The sequence below is a fragment of the Scylla paramamosain genome, chromosome 15, assembly GCF_035594125.1.
Source record: "Scylla paramamosain isolate STU-SP2022 chromosome 15, ASM3559412v1, whole genome shotgun sequence".
Taxonomy (NCBI): Eukaryota; Metazoa; Arthropoda; class Malacostraca; order Decapoda; family Portunidae; genus Scylla; species Scylla paramamosain.
In genome coordinates, this window is record NC_087165.1 from 15,936,012 (window position 1) to 15,948,511 (window position 12,500).

Genomic DNA, 12,500 nt, shown 5'->3' on the forward strand with positions numbered 1-12,500 from the left:
TTTACTACTGCTAAGGAAAAATGTATTGACCATTTCCTCAACACCTATTTTTCTTTTCTATGTATTCTCACATTCTTTTTGATGTACTCGTTTACATACATAGGAATAAGCAGGATGAAATTACTTGTCATCTTTTGTAATTCCCAGTGAGCTATAAATCGTATTGATAGCTACATTATATATTAAGATCAGTAATATTTAGTATTTAATAGCGATGCATTATAAAAATAGCTCTATTTCACATGACAGGAATCGCTGCATACACTTAATCATTTGATATATCAAACAGACTTCATTTAAATAAATAATGATAGTGTAGAATCTCAGCATGGGAAAGCAGTATCCGTGTGTAGCTTCCTGGCAGGAGAAACCAGGATTAAATTATGATACTGCAGCCTGGCCGCGTGTGGGGGATAAGGCAAATGTTTCAGGCCAGCGTCTGTGTATGAAATAAATGTATTAATGCGGTATTTCATAAGCTGGTGTGCAGGTTCAGAGTTTCATGAATTTCAAAAATTGCTGAATGTTTGTATTTTGAGCAGGGAAAAATGTAAGTGAACATAACAAAATACGAAAAACATCTATACAAGACGTTACGATAGCTGAATGGCCTCGTCAGTGATATTAAACTAATAAAACGTATATTAAAACTTCACAAAAGTAAGCACAAGCGAAATTTGTTAACGTTAAATTTAACTTTCTACCGAACATTGTTGTCTGTATTTTAGTTGCATTACTAAGATTTCAGAATAATTTCACAGCTACGCTTGTGCTGGCGGTGACTACCTTCATCCCGGCGGTCCTTCCTCACTGCAGGTGGCTGTCCCTAATGTGCATGAAAGTTTTCTGATGCATTTTGTGAAAGGCTTTACTCATTTCTACGCTGTCTCCAAAAATACGATGTTGTCCGATGGTGGTGATTCCGCTGAAGTGTTCCATGACGCCTTCATTATTTTTTACAGATGAAAGTTTTTGATATTGCATGTTCTGTTTGTTGATTTGCTTACCTATTCATTCGCTTGTCCAGTTCTGTATTTCATGTTATTTTAAGGGTTTATTCTTTTATTTTCTCTTGTTTTAATTAATTATATTTAATTTGTATATCGTATTTACTTTGTGTGTGTGTGTGTGTGTGTGTGTGTGTGTGTGTGTGTGTGTGTGTGTGTGTGTGTGTGTGTGTGTGTGTGTGTGCGTGTGTGTGTGTTATCGTTGAGTAGAAAATTTCAAAGTAGTTCGCAGTATTCTCTTTTTAAGTAGCGAGATATTGAGATGAAAATGCCAGAGCAAATATACATACAACCGTGAAATCAAGATAGCACATGTGAATATAATTGTGCTAATTCAACCTTTGCATTACTGTGTAGATGTAATTATTTTGCAGTGCTTAAAGAGATTCCGTTGCAATTCTATTGCAGGCTATAAATCAATTCACTCGCCTCATCACCCGGATTATTATTTTTTTATTTATGACTGATTAATTTCTTTATAATATTCCACCGTACTGGAAACTCTTGACATCATAAATAAAAGTTGACTCGATAGGCCATATAAGTAAAGCATCAAGTCTGATTATGAATTTCTGCTTTCTTATATTTTCTATCATTTCTGTACATCTGCTCGACTGGTTTACTTAGTGATGCGTTGTGTAATCCAGTGTCTTAGGAAGGACTGAAAGGCAGAATGTTGCTGCTTGTTATCCTTTGTAATCCTTTGTAATTTGTAATCCGTTATTGTTTGGAGAAACTTGCACCAAGGAAAGAAAAAAAAAGAAGCACCAAGAATAAAAGTCCTCTAGGATTAACTCTTAGTAGCGAGATTATCTTTTCACATACTGCGCTCTTAGCAATCTCCTTATCACGTAGAAAAATAATAACATAAATGAAATAAACAAGAATGCTGTTACTTTCATGTAAAACTATGAAGAGAGACATTTATGTAGTTAAAGAGAAGGATATATTGACTTAGTACATGCCAAAGCACCACAAATGATCAGCCAAGAAGTATATAATGTACTTTACCTGAAGGGAGAGATTAAGCCCCTGTATAGTAGCTTCCCCTTGAACCTCCCCCAGCCACAAACCCCCGCCGCTGCTCTCCACCATGCAGTAGCCAAATGTTCCACGCCGCTGTTCCCGTGCGTCGCTTAAATTATCTATCGTATCCTCCCCAAAGAAAACATTGACATGCGACATTTTTGCAAACATTTAGGTAGGAGGTTTTGCAGTATCCCCCTCTGTTCCATCCCCCTAAAGCAAATATATACAGCCATAGCCACGCACATCAACGTGGCGGCGAAATTCTGAATTCTTTTTCGAACTGGTGTCGCGCGTGACATGGCTGGGGCAGGCTTAGCAATGCCGGGTACACTTTTGGATCGCTGGCTGACACACACACGCACACACCACAAACACACACACTCTCTCTCTCTCTCTCTCTCTCTCTCTCTCTCTCTCTCTCTCTCTCTCTCTCTCTCTCTCTCTCTCTCTCTCTCTCTCTCTCTCTCTCTCTCTGTATGCGTGTGTGTGTGTGTGTGGGTGTGTGTGTGTGTGTGTGTGTGTTTGTTCACCATCCCATACACGGCCTCGAACGTTATGCCATCATATTTATATTTATAATTGCAATTTGCATTAATCATAGTAAACACAGGCTCGTTCAGACATGCGTACGTATATACTGAATTTACACACACACACACAAACACACACATGCACATGCACACACAAATAAAAACACATTCAAGCGAGTATTTACTGTAAACAGGTATATTTGTGTGTGTGTGTGTCTGTGTGTGTGTGTGTGTGTGTGTGTGTGTGTGTGTGTGTGTTTGTGTGATCGGTAGCTGTTGATTTTGGTGCTGCTGCTGAAAAAAAAACAGTTGTCACATTGCAATGTCGTAGTGCGTTTATAAGAAAAATCGTCTCTTTCAAGCTGTCCTATGTTTTACTCGCTTCACTGCGTCTCTCATCGTTCACACATTACGTCGGAGGATTCGCTTCTCATAATTTAATTCAATTTGAAATAGACTGACAAGTGAGGCGTGAATAGGAGCATGAATACAAATCTAGTCAAGTAAACTAAAATATATTGAAATTCGACTCCCCTTGAAAGCATTATTTTTGACGGTGATTTCAACTTGGGTGGATTTCACTACATTTGAAACGGCATTTATAATTATTACATATGTTAACACCATTATATAGTTTAAAGGTCTGCCCACGTATTTCCATGTTCATTAACAGCTTAAAGTAATTTACATAACTGTTACCGAAATAACCGTAAATATAATCTGATACAGTTATATCATGAGGAATACTAGTATGCAATAACAACAATGAGTTAGCAGTACTTTCTCGAGTTTTATGACAACAACTTGTTCATGGGAAATAGTTTTACTTACGAAATGGAAAAAAGATTTCATGTTCAGGATATTATTTTTATTTCTATTTAGGGATGTACGATGGGACGAAGAGACACAGTGACGATGAACTAAAGATATTACCTTTAGAGGATCCTGGACGGTGAAAGTAATGGGATATGCTGACCAGAAATAAATATTTTGAGTGTATATATAAGTATAGAGTGTAGTAGTAGTTGCAGCTGAAGCTTTAGTAGTTCTAGTAACAGCATTGTTATTGTTATTATTATTATTATTATTATTATTAGTAGTAGTAGTAGTAGTAGTAGTAGTAGTAGTAGTAGTAGTAGTAGTGTAGTAGTGTAGTAGTAGTAGTAGTAGTAGTAGTAGTAGTAGTAGTAGTATTGTTAGTGGTAGGAAGGTAGTAGTGGTAGCAGTAGTTGTTATTGTTGTTTTTGTTGCACCACAGTAGCAACAGCAACAGTAACAGCAACAACAGCAATAACAACAAGAACAGAAGCCGCAGCAACAACACTTCAACAGCAGTGATTGTGATGTAGTAGTAGTAGTTGGTGGTAGTTGTGGTTGTAGTAGTAGTAGTAGTAGTAGTAGTAGTAGTAGCAGCAGTAGTAGTTATAGCAGTAGTACCAGTTGCAATATCATCCACAACACAGCAGTGATCAGTAACATTTTCCTTAACAAGTAGTGGCATCACAGTCCTCCATTCACTCATCCTCTTACCCCCACTCCTCTTCACCAACTGGTCCTCCCTGAAGTGTCGTAAATTACACACAACCTTGTATGAGAAACATCCACTAGGAGTCTGTGTGCGTGACTTCTACAGCAGCGAGGAAGATTAATTCAAGGGAGAGTAAAAAATCCGGAGTTCCCCAGTTGGTTCCACATTTTACAGAGTTCCCGAGACATGATTCAAAGCCAGGGAAACAAGAACCGACTGTATTGGGTACTTGCTGCTGTAACTTTTAAGGGTTGACATCGGGAACGCAAAAGAAGACAAAAGAAAAAAAAATGGGAAGGAACAGTAAAAACAACACCTAGTTAGAAGTGATACTTTATTATCATTTTCATATGATGACACGTAATACAAATATTCTATAGAAACATTAGAAACTCTATTATCAGAGCTCGTGTGTCTGTCCCTGTGTGTGTGTGTGTGTGTGTGTGTGTGTGTGTGTGTGTGTGTGTGTGTGTGTGTGTGTGTGTGTGTGTGTATCTATGTGTGTGGGTGGCGAGTGGGTGTGTCTGTGTGTGTGGTTGAAGAGAGTAATTAGAAGACTCAGGTCAAGAAAATTCAAATCACATTTCTACTTCAGGTTGTGGATCATGTGGGGAAAGCAAGGCCAGGTCAGGTCAGGTCAGGTCAGGTAGTCACATGGAAAAAAATTACGTGTATCTGCGCTTGAACGTCAGACTTGAGGATTTGTTGCGAGTGCCTCAGTGTTTTCATGGGACTTTTTTTCTGTTTTTCTTTGCTCATTTGTTTGTTCATTTGTTTGCTTGCTTGCTTTAATTTGTTTGCTTGCTTGTTTGTTAGCTTTCATTTGTTAGCTTGTCTGTTTGTGTGTGTGTGTGTGTGTGTGTGTGTGTGTGTGTGTGTGTTTCATATGTTGTGTTTCATTAAGTAAAATAAGTGTGACTTGACATGTTATTTTGTTTAAATCTTAAAATGTTAATTGTGTGTGTGTGTGTGTGTGTGTGTGTGTGTGTGTGTGTGTGTGTGTGTGTGTGTGTGTGTGATTGTATTAAATCAGATTTGTTTTGCTCTATATGGATACAAAAGAAAACGTAAAGACTCGAGACTCGCCCGTCACTGAAGGAAGAGCTTTCTGTAACCAATTTTTCACTTCACTTGAAAAATCCAACTCACGTTCACTGGCCCTCAGCCACTCGAGATAAGCCACTTTTATTTGCTTGGTGTGTGGTCCGAAAGGGACGCAAGCCCAACTCAGCACTTCCACCACTTCGATTAGTTCGGGAGTTCATAGGAAGCACTCAGGGGTCCAATGTTTACGTCCAGGAGGAGCAGAAAGGTTCAGTCACTGCCTCCACGGAGACCCTCAGCTCGGGGGAGTCTCACGTCACGAACTTCGCCTCGAAAGACACTTTCCAGTTGTTGAAGTATAAAAGGTACACTCGGCTCTCAAGTTGAATAGGAATGGCATTTGGTCATGGTGTTGGCGGAGTTGGTGATGGTGGCGAGTGTGGTGGTGAAGGTGGAGGTGTGAGGTGGTGGCGGCGGCGGCGCAAGTGATGTCACACACCCTCACAAGGAGCTCATGCTTTCGTTGGGGTGCGTCAAGCTTGTGTCCTCCAGGTTTTGTCGCACAAACCCGGCAGGAGAGTAGGTGGGGAAGCGAAGCGTGGGGGGAGTGGGGGAGGAGGAGGAGGCGGGGATGCCGGGAGTCCTCACTAATACGTAGCCACCGCCACCGCCCGCCTCCAGCCTGCCCACTGCACCGAGGCCCCCTGCTGCGCCCATGCCGCCCACACCTCCCAAGGGACCTACGCCCATGCACGGATTTCCCACGCCAGCACCCATCATGCCTCCCATGTTGACGCCCACCATCCTGGGCATCCCTCCGACTCCAAGGTTCATGGCGCCTACACTCGTGCTGGTGACCGGGTCAAGGCCTCCACCCACCAGGCCGCCCACGCCCAGCACGGGAACCTCTGTTGAGCAGATGACCAGAATGCTGAAGGTCTGGTGTGCTTAACACTCTAATGTGTGTTCATGTATTTGTGTTAAAATTTATTTAATATAAAATTGATTGTAGCTTCTATTCCGTTAGTTTCTTTTTCAGTGGAATGAAGCGCTTACAGAATAAATTTGAGTAGGAAAATCTAGATTATGAACTTTTAAAACGTTCAATTAAAAAAAAAAAACTTGACAATAGTGTTGTTTCAATTAAGAAGAAAAAAATCATTAAGGCGTTTCAAGACTGTCAGTCTCTGTATTTCTTCTTCATGTAAAAGATTTAAGAACAAAAGAAAAACAAGTGTCCTTACCCTGGTAGAGGACCTGTTGCTGCCTGGGGACGCCTCTCCCTAAGCGAGTCACTCCCAACAATGGCAGGGGCGCACTCTCCATCCCAACTCCCTCCTGCAGCGACCCCTGTACGGGCGGTATGAGGAGGCGTCTTTAGTCGAAGGCAGAGCTGGTGTTTGTGTCAATATTGAAATTCACACCTTGACTGTGGCATGCAATTCACACCTTGACTGTGGCATGCAATTCTCAATCTTCAGACTCGGAGTCTCGTGTGGATGAAGACAATCATTGTTAATTATGTCTTTAGGGCTAGCACTCTAGTGGGCCTTTGTTTTTGTTTTTTTATTTTTTGTTGCCCTTGGCCAGTGCCCCTCTTCTATGAAAAATATAAAAATCCAGTGAAGAAAGGGATCATTTGTAGATAACTCTGACTGCTAATGACAATGCGACACTTGTTGCTGCTTCTTATTACTGGGCAATTTTACAAATAAAGAATATATCTCACTGTCAGTGCTAATTTTCAAAAGTATCATACACCTACAGTAACCTGCACCAGACCATTTCATTAAACTTGAGGTAAAGTCAGAGTTAATAAGACAAAAGAGTGAGAGTTCTGACATCTTCCTCACCGTCATGATGTCCATTGGCGAAGCGGTGGAGACTGAGGGGAGGAGCCCGCCGTTGCAAGATCCACTATTGTCGAACAGTCCCATCCCACCAATCATTATTCCCCCTGCTGCTGTTCCTGCTGCTGCTGCACCCCCTGCTCCCCCTACTGTTGCTGCTGCTCCAAGTCTAGTCTCGCTCTCGCCTTCTCCACCTATTCCTCCTCCTGTTGTCGTGGTTCCCTCTGTCACTTCCACCTCCGCAGCTACCGTCGTGCCACACACTATCTCCCCCTCCTCCCCGCCGCCGTCCAGCACCGTCTCTCTGCTGCCGCTACCACACACGCTCCCCGCACAACTTCCCTCGTCCATCACCCCCTCGCCTCTCAGTTGCTTTCTCCTCGACCCTGGGAGAAAAAAGATATGTGAAAAAAAGAAAAAGAAAAAAATGGAACAGGAACATGAAACTGAACGCACTGAAAGAATCTTGTCATTTTTTTCTCTGTTGTTTTATGTATTTCTATGTAAAATGTACTGGTTTTATAGAATGAGGTAGGAATTAAGAGAATGGAACTTGTAGTTAGTTAAGAGGAATTACGTTGGAGTTAAGAAAAAATAATCTGGAGTAAAGAGGACTGAAATAATTTGCAGTTTAGAGAAAAAGAGATTGGAGGTGAGGGGAAGGACGTTGGGGGAAAGAGGAAGGAAGTTGGAGTTCGCAGGAAAGAGGGTGGAGATTAGAGGAAGCAAACTGGGGGAAAGAGGAAGGAGGATGAGTTAAGAGGAAGGAGTTTGGAGGTAAGACGAATATTTTTAGATAAGAGGAAGAATACTGGGGGTAAGAGGAAGCAGTTTCAAATTGAGAGGAAGGAAATTGGAGGTTAGAGGAAAGAGTTCAGACTGAAGGTAAGAGAAAAGAAATTTGAGGAAAGGGGAAGCAGTTTGAAGTTTAGAGGAAGCAAGGGAAAAGGGAAGCAGTTTGAAATTTAGAAGAGGAAAATTGGAGTTAAGATGAAAGATATAGGAGATAAGGGGAAAGAGACTGAAATTAAGAGGATGCAAGTTGAAGTTAAGAGGGAGATAATTGGAGGTAAGAGGAAAAAAATAAAGGTAAAGTAAAAAAGATTAGAGGTAAGAGGAAAGGAATTGGAAGTAAGGGAAAGGAGATTGGAAGTAAGAGGAAGGAGTTGCTCAAAAGTTGTGACCCACCCATTGAAGGATTGCAGCTTCGTGTGTGAACTTTTAAATCAGAATCAGACGTCTTAAGAACTCCATCATGTAAAGTGGGAGTCCCCGTGACGCCATGGCCAGTATTCAGAAACGCTTTGCTCTCTCACCAAGACTACTTTCAAAGGCCACAAAGATGAAAGTTGGGTTCTCAAGAGTATTTTTCCTGTTGATAATGTAGAAATTTTCTCAATCTGTCACTAGAACCGTAAAAACATCCTAAAAAACTCGTGTGACTTTAACTACAGCCTTTTGAAAGTAGTGGAGATGCAGGCTAAACTGTTTCTGAATATGGTCCCATGATTCGCAGCACAGGTTGGTGGTTTATCAGTCTGTTTGGAAGCACTTCACTCGTGTTCATCCCTTCTATCCTCGAAAATTTGTCAAGCCTATTGTATCGGAAGGGAAAACGAGTTGTAATCTATGCAATGTGCCAGTGCAAATATTAGTCTTATGCGGCTTAATGGTATGGCTTGTTTGACACACTTCACTTCTGTTTTCACCGTTTTATCCAACTGTTCACGTTTTTAACTTATTCAAATGTTCAAGTCATTTGTTTTATATACGTCTTTTAACTGCACAACTATTTTTATTATTTGTTCAGGAAATTTTCAAGTCCATTCTATTTCCGGGGAAAGTCATATATGCAAGTTAACTCCTCCATTAGAACAAGTACTTATTCACTGTATTTTAATTCAGAGCAACGCTATGTTTTCCATTCATGCATATTTATTTAATCTGCTTCGTATGTCATGCAAGCAGGTTAATTCCTCCATCAGAACAAGTGCATATTCATTGCATTTCCCTTTTGAGTTACGATATGTTTTTGCATTTATGAATATATTTGTATCTGCTGCCATGTATCACCTGCACATCACAATCCAGTCCTCCAGTTCTCACGCAGCAATGGAATCAACACAAAACAGGCGCCGTGTTGCAGTCCGCCAATCACATCGGGCGCTGCGTCAAGGGTTCGGCCGCGGCACCTCTTGATTGGGTGGTCGGCCAGAAAACTAATCTCATTGAAAGCTTCGTGAACCCTTACTGGTAGAGCATGCATGGGAGGCTGAAAGAATATCTGTATGTGTGTGTGTGTGTGTGGTGGTGGTGGTGGTGGTGGTGGTGGTAGTAGTAGTAGTAGTAGTAGTAGTAGTAGTAGTAGCAGTAGCAGTAGTAGTAGTAGTAGTAGCTTTAGTAGTAAACTGACCGACCTTTTAGAAAGTTTCTTTAACTTCTCTTTTCCGGAGCAGCAATTGAACTGGCTTTTTTTTTAGCTTTTCTACCAGCCTTCCTTAGACTAATGATAAGGCAGTAGTAGAAATAGTAGTAATAGTAGCAACAGCAGTAGAAGTATCAGCAGGAGCAGCAGCAGCAGCAGCAGCAGCAGCAGCAGCAGCAGCAGTAGCAGTAGTAGTAGTAGTAGTAGTAGTAGTAGTAGTAGTAGTAGTAGTAATGGTAGTTGTAGTAGTAGAAGCAGTAATAGCAATAGTAGTAGCAGTAGCAGTAACTTCCAGCAGGAACAGTGACAGTAGCCTTAGGAGTTGCAACAACATCACGAGTTATTGCAGCAGGAGTCACGAGAGCACAGTGGTGGCGGCAGGAGTTACAACATTAGCGTGAATATAATTCTGCGCAAGAGTAATAAGAGAAACAGTATTAGTCGTATGCCGTGGGATGAATTATATGTGACGGTTAAGTCTGATTAGCCCGAGGGAGAGGGGGATCAAGGGACAATCCTATTTGGGCAATACCTCGGATTGTCGCCCGGGAGCTGCCTGGCTGGTGAAGGAAGGAGCAAGCAGGCAGGGAAGGGCAAGGAAGGGGAGGGAAGGGGGAGGCGTGTGTAGGATCAGAAGGGATTGCGTTGGTCTGTCTGCCCCTTGTGTCTGTGTGTGTGTGTGTGTGTGTGTGTGTGTGTGTGTGTGTGTGCTGGCTTTAATTTCGGTGACCTTCATTGGAGGGTACAAAGTAAGGTGCATACATTCTCTCTCTCTCTCTCTCTCTCTCTCTCTCTCTCTCTCTCTCTCTCTCTCTCTCTCTCTCTCTCTCTCTCTCTCTCTCTCTCTCTCTGTCTTTGTAATCATTCTTCCTCTTATCCCTTCACACTTCTGTTTCATCTTTCCCTGTTCCTTCTCCCTTTCCCTTCCTCCCTTTATTCCACATGCTCAATCCCTTCTCTTTCTTCTGTTTCCTTTGTCTCTCTCACTTCCCACATTACCCTTCCCTTCCTTTCCGCATTCCTCTTCCTACTCTCATTTCTTCCCTTTCACTAATCCCTCTCTCTTTCTCTCTTGGCCGCTTCTCCTTTCTCCAATGTTTCTCTCTCCCTTTTTCATCACCATTCTTCTTGTGCTGTTTCTCTCTCTCTCTCTCTCTCTCTCTCTCTCTCTCTCTCTCTCTCTCTCTCTCTCTCTCTCTCTCTCTCTCTCTCTCCTTCCTTCCTTCCTTCCTTCCTTCCTTCCTTCCTTTCTTCCTTCCTTCCTTTGCCTTCCTCGCCAGTATTTCATTCCTGTCTTCCCTTCTGCCTCTTATCCTATTCCCCCACTTGGTAATACTCACCTGGGGTCCGCCTGGGCGCCTCCTGGGGGGACGGTGGCGGCACCAGGGCCTCGCCGCTCAGTTTAACCTTTGAGGGGAAAAATAAAAGTCAATTAATTTTTTAGTTAGAAGGTTTTCCATTACAGCGTTGTTTTTCCCTAAAAATTATAATGAACAAGGTCACGGAATATCTTTTTTTTTTTTTTTTTATTCTTCGTTCTTTAATGGAAAAAATGTTCCGTCGGATTTTGTTTTCAAGTACACGTATATAGTTTTCTTTCCTTGCATATTATTTGCATCTGAAATAATGTGATGACGTGAAATCTTGCGCTAGCCAGGAACTCGAGCCGCTGTTATAAATGAATTGCTGTGATGTTGTGCTGCACTGCATTATGAAACGCTGGGCTCATCCATTTGAGTTAGCTGAAAATTCATTGTTGTTCACTGTTTTACGGCCTTTTTGTTGTGGTGTTGATGCTTATATTATTTTTATTCCTTTTGCTGTCCTTTGCTTTGTTACTTGTTGTTTGCAATTATTCTATATATTTATATAGAAAAGTTGAGACGAGACTTATACATTATACATATAAAAACTTCCTATGCATTATACATATAGAAACTTCCCATGTAATGTCAAATTCAAATGCAGTATCAAGAATATAGATGAAATTCGAACAGACATGTGAATAAGTATAAATAAATTTTTATTATTGGGAGTTTCCAATGATAACCCTTATTTTTATGGTGTAGAGAATACGTTAATTCTTCGTGTGAAACTTCGTATGCCGCTCGAAATCTTAATACACGATGATGAATAATGTACCAGTAAATGTTTAATTTCCACCATGAAAATATTCCCTCACAAATCTGGCTATTTTAGTGACCGGAGCGCACAAGCTTTGTGAAGCATAACTGCCAAATTCTGAAGTACGTGAGACTCATTTCCATAACAAGAAGGGCAAAAATGCATATAGATAGGTACAGCGAACTGAAGAGCACCACCAGCAGTCTGGTGGTGCACTTGTGGTGTTGGTGGTGTTGGTGTGGCTAGCCATTATAATTATTTGGTTATCACAGCCGAAGCATTTAGTTGCTGTAACTTGGTAGTGGTTATTACAGACCGATCCCCAAGTTCCTGCCACCGTCACCAGTCGTTCGTGCGTGACTATCGACATTTTACGCAATGATTCCACGTGTTGACAAACTCATTATTCTCCTCTCGGATGCAGAAGAATAAGCTAGATGACATCTATCATAATGGTAATGATGGGCTGGATGACAAGCATGTCGATTATTATTTTCTAATCAGTTATTCATTTGAAAAGACGATACTGAGAAACTCAAAGCACTAATATCGTCTTCAAGGAATTCTAAATTATCGACACACACACACATCAACCACAATCTCATCCAACTTTTCCAAGGTCAGTTGATGAGAAGGACACGCACCAAGGCAATCAATACAGTCATCTAAAGGCAGCAGCTAATGCTCACCGGACGCCGAAAACCCAATACATGTGTAAAGCTGTTCGTCCCGTCAGCTCGTCCAGTTAAAAGTCACATCAGCAGTAACTCAGATGAGAGACAAAAATGTTTACAAAAAAATCAAGGTTATTTTTCTGCTAATGTAGGTCGTCTGTATTTTCATAGCAAGAAAAACGTGCATTTTCCCCTTCAGTGTTCCATTACTTGGTGGGAGGTTTGTCATGGATGGATTCCCGGGACGCGCGGATCCAAGAACCATTAGTTTGGCGGAGCGGTGTCTGCC

The 12,500-nt window shown here is 41.5% G+C and overlaps 1 protein-coding gene and 1 long non-coding RNA gene across 2 annotated transcripts in view; one reads left to right on the forward strand and one right to left on the reverse strand.

Annotated features, from left to right (window-relative positions):
• LOC135107532 (uncharacterized) overlaps nt 1-12,500 on the forward strand; it is a 104,877-nt gene that overhangs the window by 42,472 nt on the left and 49,905 nt on the right. The window lies entirely within an intron of this gene.
• The window catches only part of LOC135107753 (WAG22 antigen-like), a 27,946-nt gene continuing 20,491 nt past the window's right edge, over nt 5,046-12,500 (reverse strand). The window contains exons 5-8 of the mRNA XM_064018090.1: nt 10,754-10,820; nt 6,992-7,374; nt 6,383-6,488; nt 5,046-6,046 (exon numbers count right to left, since the gene is read on the reverse strand). Of these exons, the coding sequence (XP_063874160.1) occupies nt 5,640-6,046; nt 6,383-6,488; nt 6,992-7,374; nt 10,754-10,820 (963 nt within the window). The 3' untranslated portion in view covers nt 5,046-5,639. The remainder of the gene's footprint in view (nt 6,047-6,382; nt 6,489-6,991; nt 7,375-10,753; nt 10,821-12,500) is intronic.